The sequence below is a fragment of the Molothrus aeneus genome, chromosome 19 (assembly GCF_037042795.1).
Source record: "Molothrus aeneus isolate 106 chromosome 19, BPBGC_Maene_1.0, whole genome shotgun sequence".
In the NCBI taxonomy this organism is placed as follows: domain Eukaryota; kingdom Metazoa; phylum Chordata; class Aves; order Passeriformes; family Icteridae; genus Molothrus; species Molothrus aeneus.
The window spans coordinates 2275929-2294815 of NC_089664.1; the positions used below are offsets into that span (position 1 = coordinate 2275929).

General features: G+C 48.2%; 1 protein-coding gene across 4 annotated transcripts in view; it reads left to right on the plus strand.

Moving 5' to 3' along the window:
* CACNA1B (calcium voltage-gated channel subunit alpha1 B) overlaps positions 1-18887 on the plus strand; it is a 329048-nt gene that overhangs the window by 114196 nt on the left and 195965 nt on the right. For all 4 annotated transcript variants that reach the window (XM_066562640.1, XM_066562637.1, XM_066562638.1 and 1 more), the window contains 3 exons: positions 4449-4540; positions 7523-7675; positions 13152-13339. In XM_066562640.1, the coding sequence (XP_066418737.1) occupies positions 4449-4540; positions 7523-7675; positions 13152-13339 (433 nt within the window). The remainder of the gene's footprint in view (positions 1-4448; positions 4541-7522; positions 7676-13151; positions 13340-18887) is intronic.

Sequence of the window (18887 nt, forward strand, 5' to 3'; positions counted from 1 at the left end):
GCTCTCAGACAAGGTGGGGTTGATCCTGAGGAACAGCATTTGCTTTTCCCCACTCCAACCTCAGGATTTGGAGCACTGGGGCTAAACCTGAAGGAATTCTAAGGTATTTTCCTTGCTCAGGGCTTCACTGAGGATGTTCATGGCAGCCAGGGTCTTGCTGAACCAGAACAAATCAATCCTGAGCTCCCAGCCCCTTACAGGAAGGGATTGCTAATTATTTATGGTATCAGAACGTTCAGGGAAGGAACTTTCCCTTCATTCTTTGCTTTCTTTTATACCCAGAGGAACAAGCTGCTTTCATAATTTATTCCAGGCGTTGCTGGAATAAAAGTTATCTAGCATTTATCCCACAGCTGGGCTGTCTCTGGGAAGAGCTGTCAGTCAGGGCTCCTTACTGGAGGAGAGAGAGAGAAAAGCAGCATTTAACCAAGTGATGGTGAAACTGGGGAGTGAGCTCCACGGTCCTGAGCCCCCAGGGATGGCAGGGTGGGTGCCCAGCTCCTCCTCAGCAGCACAAAAATAAGGAAGGTTTGGTGTTTGGCCATCACAAAAAAGACAACTTCCACAGAGGAATTGATTTTGTTGCACTTAAACCCTTGGAAGTGCAATCCAAGGCAGCATCCCAAACATATCCAATCTTTGTGTTTCTGTGCAACCCACTGAGCCACAGAAATGGCAGCAGATCGAGCCATTTATCACCTAAAATCTGATTTTTGAATCTTGTTTTTGCTTTTCCCAACCGATTTCCTCTTCTGGCACTGGGTCCCCACCACCTCTGCTTTGTTCTCAGCTGCTGGCTGTGCAGCCAGAGATTCTCCAGCAGGAGTTTGGGATGTGCCTGTCAGCTGGCTCCTTTGATCTCTCCATTCCTCTTCTTTTTAAGGATGATTTCCCACTCCTCCTGACCTAACTCGCAGTGGCTTTTATGAGCTTTCAGAGGGATAAAGTAAAACAAAGGTGGCACTTTGGCAAATGCCCCAGATGATGTTAATTAAAGTCTCCTCCTCACTGAGATGTGTTCCCAGGCGCTTTAGGAATCCTGTAAATGAGCTTTGGTTCTGTAGGGGCAAAGGCACCATCCCCACCCTGGCACAGTTCCCCTCCTGAGCTGCTTTGTTGTGCTCCAGCTGCTGCCCCCGGGTCCTTCCTGGCATCCTGAGGGCTCCTGCCAGGGATTCTGACACCTCAACACTTTTTGAATGCCTCAGGGCCCCCTGTGCCCTGGTTCCAGTGCTGGCACAGCCTGGCTGGGGGTGGGCATGGGATGCCAGGGGCCTGCAGGATGCAGCTCAGTGCTGGATACCCAGCCTGGGCTTTGCCACCCTCTGCCTCATTCACCTGCTCGTGTGGAATGTGTTTGGAGATTGTTCACCCACAGGTGATTGTTCCATTGCATTCTGCTGGGAGTTGTTTTCACTCTTTGGCCAGTCAGGGCCAAGCTGTGTCAGGACTCTGGAGAGAGTCAGGAGTTTTCATTATTCTCTTTTTAGCATTCAGTAAGAATCCTTTTTTTCTTTAGTATAGTATAGTATTCTTTAATATAATATAGTATAATAAAGTAATAAATTAGCTTTGTGAGAACATGGAGTCAGATTCACCATTCCTGCCTTTGTTGGAGCATTCCCTGCAAATACAATTCTCTGTCCCAGGATTTTTCCTGGGGAAGGCAGTGAGAAGCTCAGAAAAGAAGAGAAAACAATTCTTATCTCTACTTGCTGCTCCTGTTGTTTGGCACATGTGGAATGTGTTATGGAGATTGTTTACCCAAAGTGATTTGTTAATTGGACACTGGTGAGGGTTGCTTTGATTCCTTGGCCAATTGGGTCAAAGCTGTGTCCTGGCTGTCTCCGACAGTCATGGGGTTTTTCTTTAGTATCTCTTTAGTATAGTCATAGTGTAGCATTAGTGTAATATAATATAGCTTAATAAAGCAATTGTTCAACATTCTAAATCATGGAGTCAGAGCACATTATTCCTGTGTTGGGGGCTCCCAGAAACTATCCATCCTCTACATTCCTTATTCCCAGAATCTATCCATCCTGGCTCAGCTCACACTGACTGTGCTGTTGGGAGCCTCCTCCGGGGTGGAGATTCAGGATTATCTCCTCTCTGGGTTCTTCCCACACTGCACAGGTCCATAAGTGAGCAATTAAGCTGTGAGGATGGAGGAAGGGAGCAGAGGATGAAATCACTGGCCTGGGTGCAGAAGATTGGATTAAAGGCTCTGCATGTGCTGGTCCTTGGTTTAAATTGTCTCCTGTTGCTCGTGCTCCAACTGCATCTGTGGAGCTGATGTCATGGGAATTTTAAGGTCGTGAAAATGTGGGAACAGGTGTCCTATAGAATAAATACTCAGCTCCTCAGGTCCTGGCTGGCTTCTGCCTCCTGCCATCCAAGATCCCAGCAGGTTTTTTTCCTGATCTCCAGCACCTCCTGCTGCTGGAGTCTGGCCCTTTCCGCCCAGCAATGCTGAGCCTGCTCTTCCCTGGGCCAGGCTCAGGCAGTCCCTGAGGTAAGGACAGGGATTTATTCTGGGAGTGCTCCCTGCACTGCCATGGCCACATCCTGCTCAGCTCTGAGTGCAATTGTGCAGCTGCTTCAGAAAACTCTGCTTTTCCTTGGGCTGGTTCATGGTGGCTGATTGCTGCTGAATGCTCTGCAGCCTGCTGCCAAGAAACTGCAGAAAAAGGGCTCCTGTTAGCAAGAAACTGAGGAAAAAGGGCTCCTGTTATCAGGAAAGTGAGGATAAAGGCCTCTTGTTAGCAAGAAACTGAGGGAAAAGGGCTCCTGTTAGCAAGAAACTCAGGAAAAGAGGCTCCTGTTATCAGGAAATTGAGGAAAAAGGGCTCCTGTTATAAAAACACTGAGGGAAAAGGGCTTATGGTGTCAAGAAACTGAGGAAAAAAGGCTCCTGTTATCAGGAAACTGAGGAAAGGGGGCTCTTGTCAGGAAGAAAATAGTTCCTGGTGTCAAGAAAATGGGAAAAAAGGGCTCCTGTTATCAGGAAATGGAGGGAAGAGGGCTCCTGTTATCAGGGAAGTGAGGGAAAAGGGCCAGATTCTCACGGTCACTGGCAGTGGTGCAGAGGATGGAGGCTGGTGGGAGGGTTTGGCCTTGGCTTGTGTTACAATCAGAATTGTTTAGGCTGGAAAAGCCCCCCAGGATCATGAAACCCCACCTTTGGATGAGCACAGGCCCAAATAGGGGAGGTTTTTTGCTGGAACATCCCAGAAGTGCTGCAGGAATTGGTGAAAGTGGCTGTGCTGTGGGGCAGAGCTGGCTTTGTGACTTCTGATCATTGTCACTTGTGGACACTGGGACAATATTCCTCTCCTTGCTGTGCCCTAAACCAGGGAATCCATTTCATTTTCTGTGCAGAGCAGCACATTTGTAAGACCCCTTCTGCTTTGGGGGCTGGATTTCATGGTGTGTCAGACCCACACCCTGCTCTCTGCATGTTCTCCTGTGAGCAAAAATTATTTTGCACACAGAGAAGAAACTCTGAGCAGAAACTGCTTCAGGTGTTGGGAAACACCAGACATCAAACTGAGAGATTTGTGGATTTATCATAGGTAGTTCTGGAAGGTAATTTCCAGCATAACTGAGGGATTCAGCTCCCTCTTTCTGTCTCCTCTTTGTGCTTTCCTGGGGCACAGGCTGCAGCTCTTTAGTGCCTGATGATGTCCAATGGCCTCATAAACAGGCAGAGATTGGGGATTTTCCTACAGCAGCCCTGGAGTTTGTGGGAATTAATTCCTTCCAGTGAACACAATCCACAATGTGATCACAGAGTTTAAAGCAGCTCCAATATTTGCCACCACTCTTAACCATGCTTTGGAAAGAGGAATTTGCACTTAATCTGTATTTGTTTTTTAAAGCAGCTCCAATATTTGCTGGTTCTGCACCACACTCAGCCATGCATTGGAAAGAGGAACTTGAATTTAATCTAATTTTTTTTTAAAGCAGCTCCAATATTTGCTGGTTTTACACCTGTGGGATTCATATTCTCTGAACCTGAGAGAAGCAGAGAAAAGAATGATCAAAACAATTCTTATCTCAATTGCTTCTCTCACTACTTCTCTCAGAAGTTCAGAAAATGTGAATCCCCCAACACCACGCTTAGCCATGCTTTGGAAAGAGGAATTTGCATGTAATCTGGATTTATTGTTTTTAAAGCAGCTCCAATATTTGGTGGTTCTACACCACGCTTAGCCATGCTTTGGAAAGAGGAATTTGCATGTAATCTGGATTTATTGTTTTTAAAGCAGCTCCAATATTTGGTGGTTCTACACCACTCCTAGCCATACTTTGGAAAGAGGAATTTGTATTTAATCTGGAATTGTTTCTTAGAACAGCTCAAATATTTGCTGGTTTTACACCACACTTAGCCATGCTTTGGAAAGATGAATTTGCATTTAATTTGGATTGTTTTTCCTGTTTCCCTGCAGGATTCTGGCCACTGCTGGGACTGATTTTGACCTGCGGACCCTGCGAGCCGTGCGGGTGCTGCGGCCCCTGAAACTCGTGTCAGGAATCCCAAGTGAGTGTCCTGCCCTCCTTGTGTCCCAGCCCAAGGGCTCTGTAGAATTTGGGTGTTACTGCTTTTCTCAGCAATATTTTCCCCCTGCCTCTTTGGGGTCTGTGGCTCCTGCCCTCAGCAGGGTCTGGCTGTCTCTCATCCCATTTTGTGCTGATTTCAGCTCTGTGCTCCCAAAGCTGCAGGAGAGGGGCAGGGATTTGTCCAAGGATCCTTTTGCCTTTGGGGTGAAGGAATTCTCTGGGAGAGCAGACCTGAGAGCTGAATTTTGCAGCTTTCAGGCCTTTCAGCTTGGATCTTCTGATGGTTTTGATCAGCTGAGCATCCTGTGCTGGGGATTTGACCCTTTTAGTAAGGGGGAGATGTGGTCACCATTTGTGGTATTTTTGGGGTTCCCTGGATGGAGGAGGAATTGAGAATCTGACTGCATGGTCTTAGAAGGATAATTTACTATTTTATGTTACTATATTATATAAAAGAATGCTATACTAAACTATACTAAAGAATAGAGAAAGGATACAGACAGAAGGCTTAACAAGATACTAATGAAAAACTCCTGACTCCTTCCAGACTCCTGACACTGCCTGACTGTGATTGGTCATTAAGTTCATTAAGTTAAAACAATTCACATATTGGATAAACAATCTCCAATCACATTCCAAAGCAGCAAAACACAGGAAAAGCAAATGAGATAATATTGTTTTCCTTTTTCTCTGAGGCTTCTCAGCTTCCCAGGAGAAGAAATCCTGGCAAAGGGATTTTTCCAGAAAATGTGACAGTGACAGGGAGAAAATAAAGGGAAAGAGCAGGTGGGATCTGGCCTTGCCTACTCAATTTGTGCATTTAAAGTGTGAACCTGAAGGGTCTGAATGCTGAGTGAGGAGCTGCATCATGCCCTGAAACCATCCCAGTGCCCACACTGTGGCTTTCTGCCTTTTTCTGTCACAGCCAGAGCTTCTCTGCCCCCAGCAGGGATCACTTCCAGAAGCTCTTTCATTCCTGGATGTGGAATAGAGAGGTTTGTACCCTCCAGCAGGAGCTGCTGGAAGGAGCTGCAGCACTGTGGGATGCTGGATTCACCTGGGGGCAAGACAGCACCAACAATTCCTGAAATCAGCTTCCATTCATGAGCAGGGCTTCAATCTGAATTCCCAGCCAGGACAGATCCTTGGAAAGGTGCCATTTTTTAGCAGGATCTCCAACAAGGAGATGGTGCTGGATGTTTTTCCCTGGACCTTTTGCCTGTGCAAGGTGTGGCAATGACAGCCTGAGGTTGTCACAGAAGTGAGGTGGCCCCTCAGAGCTGTCCCTGTCCTGCTGTGGGACACACGTTCCACCTGGGGATGTGTCCTGGACCAGCACGACACCTCCCCACAATAACTGCTCTCAGGTTTTTAGTGATGTGTTGAAACCTGAGTATTTATAGGTTTTTTTTTTTTTCCCTGTAATAAATGCATAACCTTGATGTTCAACCACCCACAAACACAGAATATTCTTCCCTTTTATTCCCTCGATGTTTTTCCTGTCAAAGAGACCTTGCTGCTTTTTAAAATGTCTGTGCCCATCTCCATCTCACTGGTGCTCTCCAAGGTGGCAAGACAAGGATGATCCTTCATCCCCCAGCCCTCAGGACAGGCCACCAGGGCAGCTGCAGGGTTTTGTGTGCAGGTTTCTGTGTGAATGAAAACAATAATTATCTGATTGCTGCTCCTGTGTTTGCTGCTTTGGAATGTGGCTTGAACATTGTTTACCAACAGGTGAATGTTTGATTGGGTCTATGTGAATTGTTTTTAATTAATGACCAATCACAGCCAGCTGTGTCAGACTCTGAGGAGTCAGCCCTGAGTTTTTCATTATCATTGTTGTTAAGCCTTCTGTTTGTAACCTTTCTGTATTCTTTAGTATAGTTTTAGTTTTAGCAGGATGTTATCAGCCCCCTCCATCTCCAGCCTGCTCTCCTTATCTCCCTGCCTTTAATTGAAGCGAGTGTCAGGGCTGGTGACGAAGCTGTGGATGGGCAGCCCTGGGTTTGTTTCTGCAGAGCAGGGTGTGACAGGGACTGCAGTGTCCCTTGTGGGCTGTGGGGGGAGAGGAGCTCCTGAGCAGCCCCCAGTCCTTGGCACAGGGATCACATCCACCCACGGGGCTTTGCTTCCCTCCTTCACTTCCAAACTCAGTGACAAGATCAGGTGCTGGACATTCTCTCTTTGCCCTCACTCTGAGCTCCTCAGGACAGGTTTCCACTGCAGTCCAGACCCTGCCTGATCTCTCCAAGCACCACCATAATCCTCCTTCCAGGGAAATGCTTCAGCCTCGTGTCTATAGACACAAATTGGAATTTATTTTGGCAAATATCTTCAGGAGACCCTGGTGCAGCTAAATAATTGTATTAGCTGAGGTTTAATCTCCTGCTCTGGTCTCACTTCCATTTCAGTGCAGTCAGATAATAACAGTAATAACAATTCAGCACCGATTTCTTAATTACCACTGAGTCCAGCCACAGTGTGAATTTGGTGGGATAAAGCTGACACTTCCAGCTTGTCTGGAAGCTTCCATGTCTGGACACTTCCAGCTGTCCAAAGCTGACATGTCCAGCATGTGGAGAAGAGGGAATAATTTTTTGTCCCCCTGCTGTACACCAGACTGCCTTGCTTGGCCCTAAGGTGGAGTTCAAAGCTGCACCACAACTGCCCCAAGGACCTGGCTCAGCTCCAGGCTGAGTCTCAGGAGTCCAGCAGCTTCAGGAACAACCCTGTGAGTGCCTCTGAAGTCTAACAAACCAGTGGATCTGTCACCTGAAGAAAAGACACCACAAAAGGAGAACCCCCAGCTGTCTCTCCTGCTCTCATGGCAGGAAATTGTTTCATAGAGCAGCATTGCTTGGTATTGCCAATCCACAGCTGGACAGCCCCTCTCTCCCACCTTCTCTCTGCTCCCAAGGCCCCATTTTCCTTCCCTCCCTGAGGTGTTTTTGTGTCCCCACAGGCCTGCAGGTTGTCCTCAAGTCCATCATGAAGGCCATGGTGCCCTTGCTGCAGATTGGGCTGCTCCTGTTCTTCGCCATTGTGATGTTTGCCATCATCGGGCTGGAGTTTTACATGGGCAAGTTCCACAAAACCTGCTTTTCCAATGAGACAGGTGAGCTCTGCCCTTTGGACCTTCCCCTCCTGCTTCTGTGCTGCTTTTCCTTTTGCCTCATCCCCTGCATTCTCTCCCTCTTTACCCACATATTCTGAGAATTACACAGAATTTTGTGCCCACCCTACACAGACTGGCACAGATTCTCCTCTGTCTGATGCCACTGTGCTGCTCCCAGTCTCCCCAGGAGTGAGATGAAAGTCCTCAGGGCCTCCTGTCCCAAAAGAATTTTCTCATAGCAGAAGCACAGAACCAAATCCCTGTTGTTTCTTATTAATTAATGGTGTCTGTCTAATTTTCCTTGGGTTTTGCTTCATGCACATTGAGTTTCCTGGGGAGCTTTCCAGGGAAACTTTGGTGTGGAATAGTAAAAGATTGAAAAGTCTGGGAGCAACCAAAAATAAAAGGGCAATAGATGGGAGGCAAGGAGTCCTTTGATGGAGAAAGGATAAAAATGACCTTCAGGGAAGGGAAATTGGGCACTGAAGAGTAAATGATGTGTCTGCCTGGGAGTGAGTGATAGGGCCCAGAAGATGGAGGTGGAGAAGGTTGATCCCAGAGATTCTTAGCTGGGAACAGCTGTGTCAAATCATGGAATCATGGAATGCTTTGGGCTGGGAGGGACCTTAAAGATCATCTTGTTCCACCTCATTCCTCTATAGTGATGTTAATAGATGTTTATTATCTGATAACACACATTAAAATGTTGTTCTTGTCTCCAAACCATTGCATTTTAAAGTGCAATCGACTTTATTTAAAACACAGCCTTGTATTTTCAGTCATTATCACTAATAGGTCTTAATATTGATTTATTTCCATGCAATCCAATGGTAATAAAAGAACCCTGCCAAATCTCTGGGCATCCCTCATGGTGCTTTCTGATGGGAGCACTTTAATACACTCAGTGTACACAGAGATTTGCAAAGGGAATTCTTGCTCATGTTCCTGTGGAATGCTGGAATAACATAAAGCAGGTTGTGGAGGAGTTGTGACTTGTGAGAAAATCCTGTCAGTTCCTGGAGGAAAGGAGGTTTTGGGCTGGATTTGTGGGAGGGAGAAGTCCCTTTGTGGGTAGCGTGGCAGTGGGGACAGGGACAGCAGTGACAGGATGGATGTGGAGGGAGCAGCAGAGGTGTAGGAGAGGATGAATCCTGAGCAGGTTGGGGTTTGCCAGGAGCATTTTTGGGTCTGTTAATCTGCAAACAAGGCAGGGGATGTTTGTGCATCCCTTGTGAGCAGGAGGCAGCTGCAGGCAGAGCCCGAGGCTCTCCCTCACGGCTGACACCTGATGAGGGAGGATTTTCATGAGGGAGGATTTTCATGAGGGAGGATTTTCTGCCCTCCCCAGAGCAGTGCAAAAGGCCAACATCCCCCCAGAGCTGTGTGTGCTCCCTGCACGCTCATCTCTGCCATCAGCACCGCCCAAGAGAGTCTGGGCCAGGTTTGGGGACCCAGGAGAGGTTTTTGTCATGGCTAATGTTATGTGCAAGCTCCTCTTGCTGCCTGGGTGCATTCCAGATGGAATCGGGAGCATGGCTGGAGCTCTGCTGCCCGTGCTGCATTTCAGCTCTGCTGGCTCGTTGTGAGCTGTGGTTTGTTGTAGTTGAGATGATCACAATACAAAGCAACGCACTCCATTTTCAGAAGGCTTCAAACTGGTTTTATTATAGCATGGATGCTTTTTATACATTCTTACAAAACTCATCAGTTTACACTTTACTCATTGGTCAGGAAAGACAAACAAAGTGCTCATTGGAACAGGCAGTGCAGGTTTCTCTTATTTCTCCTTCTTTTTTTCTTGGTTTCTGTGTCAATGACTTTGGTAGAAAATTCTTCCAGAGTTAAACATGTTAAACTCTTATCAAACGTCTCTCTGAAAAACCTCTTGCACTGTGGCAACAACAACGTGTCCCTTTAAAAACCCTTTAATGCTTCCCCAATCCCAGCTCTCTAAACAGGGACATTGCTTGGGATATTTGCTTATTGTATTTGTGGGGTTCCCAGACAAAGGAAGGAATGATGAATCTGACACCATGTTCTCACAAGGCTAATTTATTACTTTATAATACTATATTCTGTTAAAGAACACTATACTAAATTATACTAAAGCCCCTCTGTAGGGAGGGGAAGGGGCTCTGGGGGTGCTGAGCTGGCTTTGGGTGAGTTCTGAGCATCCCTTCCAGCTGCCAGGCAGGAAATGGTGTTTCTGGAAAGGAGAGGGGGTGAGGTTTCCTGGCACTGCATCCCCTGGGAGCAGAGCAGCAGAACAACCCACAAAGCTTTTGCAAACCTAAGTGCTCCTCATCTCACAGAGGTGCATTAAGGAGCCTGGGCAGAGACCTCGGGCTCCAAACCGGCCTGAGGGTGGAAATGTGAACTCATTAAAGAGCTGCCTCTGGTAGGGGGTGGAAAATGGAGGAGGGGAAGCTGCTCGTGCTTCTTCCTGTTCCAAATCCCCAAAGTGAGCAAACCCCTGAGATTTTTCCTGGAATCAGGAGCCAGAGGGACCAACTGTGCATCATGAGGGGAACCAAGCAGAGGTGTCAACAGCGAGTGTTGCTCTGCTGAGCCAATAGCCTGGGGATGCCAGTGATGAACTGCAGGACAAAGGGGTGCTGGGCACCAAAATATGGCCAAAGGGTTATTCAAGGCCTTTTCCCTTCAGCCTGACTGTTCTGAGCTGGAAACTTGGCATTATTGTAATAAAAATGGACAAAACTCAGTGGCAGTTTTGCTCCAGTCTTGTTTCCCTCTCCCTGCACCCTCCCTGCTGTCCTGCTCTGCTGGCACAGGATTATTTTTAAGCACCTGACCCAGCCCAAATGCCCCAAAGGTGCTCCAGGAGAGAAGGGCACCATATTTATTTCCCATTTTTCCTTGAATTTCTCCCTTTCTCTGTCTTCTCCAGCCACGAGGAGTAAGGGCCAGTTCTGGTCACTGTTTTAAAAAGGAACAAATCCCCCACCCAGCCCTTTGTGGTAGATGTGCACTGCATTTTCAGAGAATTCCCTGGCAGCAAAAGGCCAAACTGAGATGAAACTGGATCCTCTTTTAATGCACACTCACAAACGGTCAGCAGGAGCCAGCTTTGGCATTTTCTCCTCTCACCAAGCCCTTGTGAGAGCCTGTGGTGACCCATCTGGGAGCTGGAGGTTTGCCCTGCTCTGAGGTGTTGAGTCAACAGGAAAGTGTCACATATATATTTTTATATATATCTACACACACTTCTGTCCTGCTCCACTGTGACAATTTTGCTTTCCTCCTGCAGGCTTTGCTCTGTGGAATGATTATTCCTAATTTTTGTTAGTGCTGCTCCTGCTTTTTCCCCTGGTGAAATTGGATTTTGTGCCGTTTGCTGCTCAGTACCATAACATGTCCCCTTAAAAACCCTTTAATGCTTCCCCAATCCCAGCTCTCTAAACAGGGACATTGCTTGGGATATTTGCTTATTGTATTTGTGGGGTTCCCATATGAAGGAAGGGATGATGCATCTGACTCCATGTTCTTAGAAGGCTAATTGATAACTTTATAAAACTATATTATATTAAAGAATACTATACTAAACTATACTAAAGAATACAGAAAGGATACTTAGAGAAGGCTAAAAAGATCATAATGAAAACTCATTACTTTTTCCAGAGTCTCAACACAGCTTGACCTTGATTGGCTAATAAGTCAAAACAATTCACATGAAATAATGAAACAATCACCTGTTGGGTAAACAATCTCCAAACACAAATTCTAAACAACCAATCTCCAGCCAAATTCCAAATAATTCCAAAGCAGCAAAACACAGGAGAAGCAAATGAGATCAGAATTGTTTTCCTTTTTCTCTGAGGCTTCTCAGCTTCCCAGAAGAAGAATCCTGAGCAAAGGACTTTTTCCAGAATATGACTGTGACATTTGCTTGCTCTGAAAAGCCAGCACTGGAGTTTTCCAGCCTGCAGCACTTCCTAGCTGAGCCTGGAAGGTGCTGGGATGGTCCTGGCCATTCCTGGTGCTCCTTCCCTGGCAGATTTGTCCACCTTGGCCTCCTCTGGGTCTGCAGTGAAACTCAGCAGAGAAGCACCATCCCACATGGATCCTTTCCTTCTGTTTGGAGCAGAAATGTGGAGCTTCTGGAGGAGCTGGAGTCCTTCAGTGCTGCCTTGGGGTGACACCAGGGGCTCCTCATGCAGCTGTGCTCAAACATCTGTACCAGGGCAATTCTGGGGCAGTGCACACCCCCAAACTGGCATTAGTGCAGAAGTTGCCCTTTTGCTTTAATGCTACAGAGCAACTATTTAGCACTTTGAGGGTGTTTGAAGTGTGTGTTGTTCCCAAAGCCCCATTTTTACCATGCTGTCAGTTTTAATTTTTATGGTATTGCTTTATTTTGTGGTGCTTTTTGGGGTTTTTTTTGGTGTGTGTGTGTGTTTTTCATGCTGCTCTTACACCATTTCCAGGCCTCTCAGATGTACTGGGCTGTCACAAGCCAGAAATTATTTGCAGTTTGGAAGCCTCTTCTGCCAGGTAACAAGTGGCAGAATGAGAGGAAATGGCCTCAAGTTCTCCAGGAGAGGTTTAGAGGTTTAAACTGGAGATCAGGGGGAATTTCCTCACTGAAGGGGAGGTCAGATATTGGAAGAGGCTCCCAAGAGTGGAGTCCCCATCCCTGGAAGTGCCCAAAAATGTGTGGATGTGTCCCTTGGGGACATGGGTTAGTGCTGCTGGGTTGATGGTTGCACTTGGTGATCTTAGAGGTCTTTTCCAACCTAAAGAGTTCCACCAGGTGAGACGGCAAAATATGAATTTTGGCACTGCAGGGATGGCTCTGCTCCACCCCCACTGACCCATCTCCCACAGCCCAGCAGTGTGGAAATGATCACAGGGGCACAACGACTTTTCCATATTCATAGCAGCACAAAGAAACCCAAAATGTGAATTTAACCCTTGCACTGGTGCCAGGAGAATGCAGCAGCACCAGACAGGAACTTCTAAGGATGGTTTCAATCAGAAATTTCTCAGGATGGTTCCAACAAGCAGGAACTTCTTAGGATGGTTTCAATCAGGAACTTTTCAGGATGGTTCTAAACAGGAACTTCTCAGGATGGTTCCAACAAGAAGGAACTTTTCAGTATGGTTTCAATCAGGAACTTTTCAGGATGGTTCCAACAAACAGGAACTTTTCAGGATGGTTTCAATCAGGAACTTTTCAGGATGGTTTCAAGCAGGAACTTTTTAGGATGGTTCCAAGGAGGAACTTTTTAGGATGGTTCAAAGCAGGCACTTCTCAGGCTGGTTTCAAGCAGGAACTTCTCAGGTTGGTTTCAATCAGGAACTTCTCAGGTTGGTTTCAATCAGGAACTTCTCAGGTTGGTTCCAGCAAGCAGGAACTTTTTAGGATGGTTCCAAGTAGGAACTTCTCAGCATGGTTCCAACAAGCAGGAACTCCTCAGGGTAGTTCCAGTCAGTAACTTCTCTTCCCTCTCTGCAGGTGAGGAGGTGGGGGATTTTCCCTGTGGAGAGGAGCCTCCTGCCAGGCAGTGTGAGAGCGGGACCACGTGCAGGGAGTACTGGCAGGGCCCCAACTATGGCATCACCAACTTTGACAACATCCTCTTCGCCGTGCTCACTGTCTTCCAGTGCATCACCATGGAGGGCTGGACTGACATCCTCTACAATGTGAGTGCTCTGCTGGGGCTGGGGGGGTTGGGTGGGAAGAGATGGTTCTGGGAAGAAAAAAGTGATTTAATTTGTGTGGTTTTCACCTCCTGAACCCCTTCTTTTGAGGAGGATTGTTCCTGTTTTCCTGAGGGACTGTTTCTGGTTGAGTCTGTGGTGCTTTGAGGGTGCAGAGTTGCTCAGCTATGGGATGAGTAGGAGCAGGAGGATGCAGCAGCACCAGACAGGAACTTCTCAGGATGGTTTCAATCAGGAACTTCTCAGGATGGCTCCAATCCAGAACTCTTCAGGGTGGTTTCAGTCAGAAATTTCTCAGGATGGTTTCAGTCAGAAAACTGAAACCTGGGTGGTGGCAGTGCAGGAGCTGGTGTCACCCCAAGGTGCTCCTGTGCTCTGCTGGGTGAGTAGGAGCAGGTTCTCACAATGCCCCACAGAAATTCCAAATTGTACAAAATTGGGTGGCAAAAGCAGAAACCCCTTCATATTTTGTACCTGGAGGTTTCCTCTCCTGACTACATGATCAAACTTGTAACACTGAGCTCCAGGACTGGTTTTGTTTAGTCCAGTGCAGTTTTACAAAGCCCTATCACTGACCTTCACCCCTGGCATGACTCTGTGGGCTGCAGAGAAGATGCTCCAGGCTGAATTCCTGCCTCCTGCCAGGCAGGACCATGACTGGCACAACCTCTTGGCTGTTCAGTTTTGCTCTCCCCAATTTTACAAAGAGCAGGATGATTTCCCCCAGCCTCTGCTGGCTTCCAGGCAGTGCAAGGCTCTCATTTGAGGGTGTAGTTTATGTGGAAAAATCCCTAAGTTGGGCACTACTGATGCCCTCAGCCCATTTCTCTGGCTGGAGGGATGATGCTGTGCTCAGTTTTCTTCATCACAGACTCCAGAGCCCTGCTGGGCCCTTTCAGTCCTTCCTGGGAGGGTTTTTGTAGCAACAGGAAAGGATTATCCTCAGCCACAGTGAATTGCCAGGTACAATTCTGCTGTGTTTGGAGCCAATAAATGTGATTTATTCCCTTCCTTGCTCAGTTCCTCCATTAATTCCCAGTCTCTGACCACTTAAAGCCATCTCAAGAAGATTTCTCCCCTCACCCTAAAGCTTCACCACACCACCAGTTTCTCCCCTTCCCATTCAGCATTTCTGCTCCTTCCTCCTGGTGCCAAGTGTTGTAAGAAAAGCCCATTAGCATCCTGGCTGCAATTGATTAATCAATATGTGGTGCATGAGATCATCATCTCCCAACCTGCCTCTCGTACCACATGCAAAACCCTGAGCTTACTATGGGGGCATTGATTTTGGGGGCAGATTGAAGCTGTTTAGTTTCATTCTGGATACCCATGAATTGGGATCAGGTGCTTGGACTGTGACAGTCCTGCTGCAGAGTTGGATTTGTTGTGTCTGAGACCCCAGCTCAGGGTTTGATTCTTGGATCTGGCAGATCTGAGGGGCTCTGGATGTCCTCGCTGAGGGGAGGCCGAGTGCTTTGTGCTGTGCCATGGGACACTCAGCAGAGGTCAGTGGTGCCAGGAGCCACCCCTGCCACCTGTCCCTTGTCCCCAAGGGCTGTCAGCCCCTCCCTGTGCTGCTCTGCTTGCTGAGGACCTGGCTGTGCTATTGCACGTTGGAAACAGAAGCTGAGGGTGAGGAAGATCCTCTCAGTGCAGCCCTCAGCCTTTTCACAGCTTCACTCCTGTGCTGCTTTCTGGCCACTTGTTTCTTGGTTTGGTGTTTTCTGTGCCTACTCCAAGTCCATCAAATGGAAAATAGGAGACAAAAGCCCAGATTATGCTGCAGCAGTGACTGGAAATCCTCATGGGGTGTTTGTGGATGCTCTGTCAGGCTGTGCACAGGTAACAGCAGTGAAGCCATAGAATTATGGATTGGTCTGGGTGGGAAGGGATAATCCCATTCCAACCCCTGCCATGGCAGGGACACCTCCCACTGTCCCAGGTGCTCCCAGCCCTGTCCAGCCTGGCCTTGGGCACTGCCAGGGATCCAGGGGCAGCCCCAGCTGCTCTGGGCACCCTGTGCCAGGGTCTGCCCACCCTCACAGGGAGCAATTCCCAATATCCCATCTAACCCTGCTCTCTCTCAGTTTGAAATCATTGCCCCTTGTTCTGTCACACTGCCCATATAAAAAGTCCCTCTCCCTCCTTTTCAGAAGTTCCTTCAGGCCCTGCCAGGGGCTCTGAGCTCTCCCTGGAGCACCCCCAGCTCTCCCAGCATGGCTCCAGGCCTGGAGCAGCTCCATGGCCTCCTCTGGACTGGTTCCAGCAGCTCCAGGTCCTCCTAATGTTGAGGACCCCAGACCTGGACAAAGAACCCCAAGTGGGATCCCACAAGGACAGAGTAGAGGGGGGAATCACCTCCCTCATCTTGGCCACTCCTCTGTAGGTGGAATCCACCCATCCTGCTCCAGGCAGTGCAGAAACTGCCCAGGGATGCTGCTGGAACCCTACTGGACCCAGGCTGGGAAGAATCTGGAAGATGTTTCCCCTTGAATCCAGAACTGGTAGAGTAAGTGAACCCCTTGACAAAGGGGGAATGTCTGAGGTTATTCCTTGTTCAGGGAGCTCTGATTCACCAAGCCAGTTCTCCACTCCTGAGGAAAATGGTTTTTTGTTAGGAAAATTTTATCAGGAGAAGTTTCCTTGTCAGCCCCAGGCTCTGGTGTCCTCAAGGAGAGCAGCATTCCCCTGATGCAGGATACTCATCAGAACTGAGCTGTGCACCTACTTTTAATCTTTTCCTTAATTAAGATTTGCAAAAGGCTGTGGGACCATGGGAGGCAAGATGTGGTCTGTGTAAACTGTGATTAAGCATTAGTAAGAATAAAAGAGCTTTTTCTCCTGCTAACTCATGAAAGCAGGGAAAAACACACAGTTCTAGTGCCCCAAACATAATGAGGACATGGAACTGTGGGAGCAAATCAAGAGGAGGCAACAAAATTGGGAATAGAGAACCTCCCCCATGGACACAGAAGACACAGAAGGGGTTGTGTGGAGAGCTCAGAGCCCCTTGCAGGGCCTGAAGGGGCTCCAGGAGAGCTGGAGAGGGACTGGGGACAAGGCATGGAGGGACAGGACACAGGGAATGGCTCCCACTGCCAGAGGGCAGGGCTGGATGGGATATGGGGAATTGGGAATTGTTCCCTGGCAGGGTGGGCAGGCCCTGGCACAGGGTGCCCAGAGCAGCTGGGGCTGCCCCTGGATCCCTGGCAGTGCCCAAGGCCAGGCTGGACAGGGCTGGGAGCACCTGGGACAGTGGGAGGTGTCCCTGCCATGGCTGGGGTGGCACTGGATGGGATTTAAGGTGCCTTCAACCCAAATCTGTGATTCTATAAAAGCTGCTAATCCTCAGGCTTAGCTGAAACCTTCCTTCACCCCTCCCATGAGTGCCACCACCACAGGCTGGCCCAGGTTGGGGTAGATTTGTTCCCCTGCTTGTACAAACCCCTCCCTTGGTGCTGCTGGAGCAGCCAGCCCTGCTGGGACTGAAATCCCTGTGCTGCCAGGCAGTCTGGGACTGAGACCCATTAGGGGAAGGCTGAGGTTACAACTTCTGCCTTAATGGCCCATTCATTTCCTGCTGCAAAACGTCGGGATTGATTGTCCTGCATCAGCAGGGCTCTGTTCTCACTCCCCTCCTCCTGCTGCTCTGTGGCTGGGGATGCTCAGGGCAGCCAGGGCTTTACTGGGATGTCAGGGTATTGTATTTGCAGGGACCCTCGTGGCAGGAAGGAATGATGAATCTGACTCCATGTTCTCAGAAGGCTGATTTATTACTTTATGATACTATATTATATTAAAGAATACTACACTAACTATACTAAAGAATACAGAAAGGATACTTACAGAAGGTTAAAAAGATAATAATGAAAACTGGTGACTCTTTCCAGAGTCCTGACACAGCTTGCCCCTGATTGGCCAAAGAGTGAAAACAACTCCCAGCAGAATGCAATGGAACAATCACCTGTGGGTGAACAATCTCCAAACACATTCCACATGAGCACAGCACAGGAGAAGCAAATGAGATGAGAATTGTTTTCCTTTTTTCTGAGGCTTCTCAGCTTCCCAGGAGAGGAATCCTGGGTGAAGGAATTTTTTCAGAGAATGTGACTGTGACATCAGGGAGCAGTCACTGGGTGGGATGTGCTTCACCAGTTCAGCACTCATTGAAATCTGGGAGGTTTTGCTCTGTCCTGAAAGGAGATTGGAAGCTGAGAAAGTTGGGCTGTGATGGCTCCAGGCAAACTGAGGATTTCGGTGTCAAGGCTGTTCAGGAGAGGGGACTGGGGTTTGATGGCTTGGCTCAGGTCTGTCAAACTGAAGGGTTTGTTGTGAAGGATTATTCAGTCATTCCCAAAGGATTGAGGTGACTTTAGAGGTGGTCCAGATCCAGCTTTCCTACAGATTAAGAAAGTCACAGCATCAAAGGCTTCAGCCCAGCCTTGCAGTTGGAAACCTACCTTGTAAATATTCACTCCTTGTCCTGTGATAAATTGAGGAATTAGGAGAGCAAGAAGACAGCAAGTTCACAAATCCCAGCCCATTTTTACCATGCTGATCCGCTATTTATGCTTCCACAGACTTTTCCTTTTAATTGGGGCTCATGAAAGCTTTCTAGCAAGGCTTTATCTGGGAGGTGATTTATGCTTGAAGCAAAGAGGCTGAATCATCAGTAGGGTGAAACACTTCAATAATAAGCTGGGCAAAAGAACTTCCTGCCTCAGCAGCACAAAAGCATTGGAACAATGACTCCAACCAAGCTCCTCTGAGAGCTGCAGGTTTGTCTCAGCTGTGGCTTGTTTGTGCTCAAAAGAGTCCAAGGACTAACAGGTGGTTTAGGAAGGCTGGTGATGGGGAAAAACATTTTTTACCAGCAAGTGGAGCACCTCCTGCTAATTCCAAGCTTCAGCATCATCTGGGAATGTATTAAAATAGAGCAACCCAAGAGTTTTCCTCAGGGTGGGAGCCCAGTGCTGTGGCTAGGTTTTCAGTCCAGCCCAGTGCAGACAGGTCAGAGACCCCTCAAGCATAGGCAGAGCATTTTCTGGACCATGAAATTCGGGAAGAATCTGCTGCAGCAGCAGCTCACTGTGGGGGACAATGCAGCTCTGGGGCCACATGGCCCAGACCTGACTTTGTGCAGCTGGGCCCAGCCCAGTGCCAGGCTGGGCTGGGGGCAGGAGCTGGGTCTCTCTCTCTCTCTGCAGCGTGGATGCAGCAATAATTGGGTGGATGCAGCTGTTCTGCATCTGGTGTGCTGGGGCAGTCTCTGCTCTGGGCTCTCTGGTTCTGGGTGGCCCTTGGAGCTGGTGGTGCTCACCTGGAGCATCCCACTGGCCTTGGGGTGACACAGGACACCACAGGTTGCTGCTGAGGCTGGCTGGCTTTGAACAGACAGGTGTGTGCTAAGGAAGGCAGGAGCCTCCCTTGGAAGGGAAAATGTAAACCCCTTCCTCGGAATTATTGTGATTTTGAAATTAAGGGGCTCTCAGGCAAAGATATGGGAGTAGGAGTAACAGTTCTTTACTAG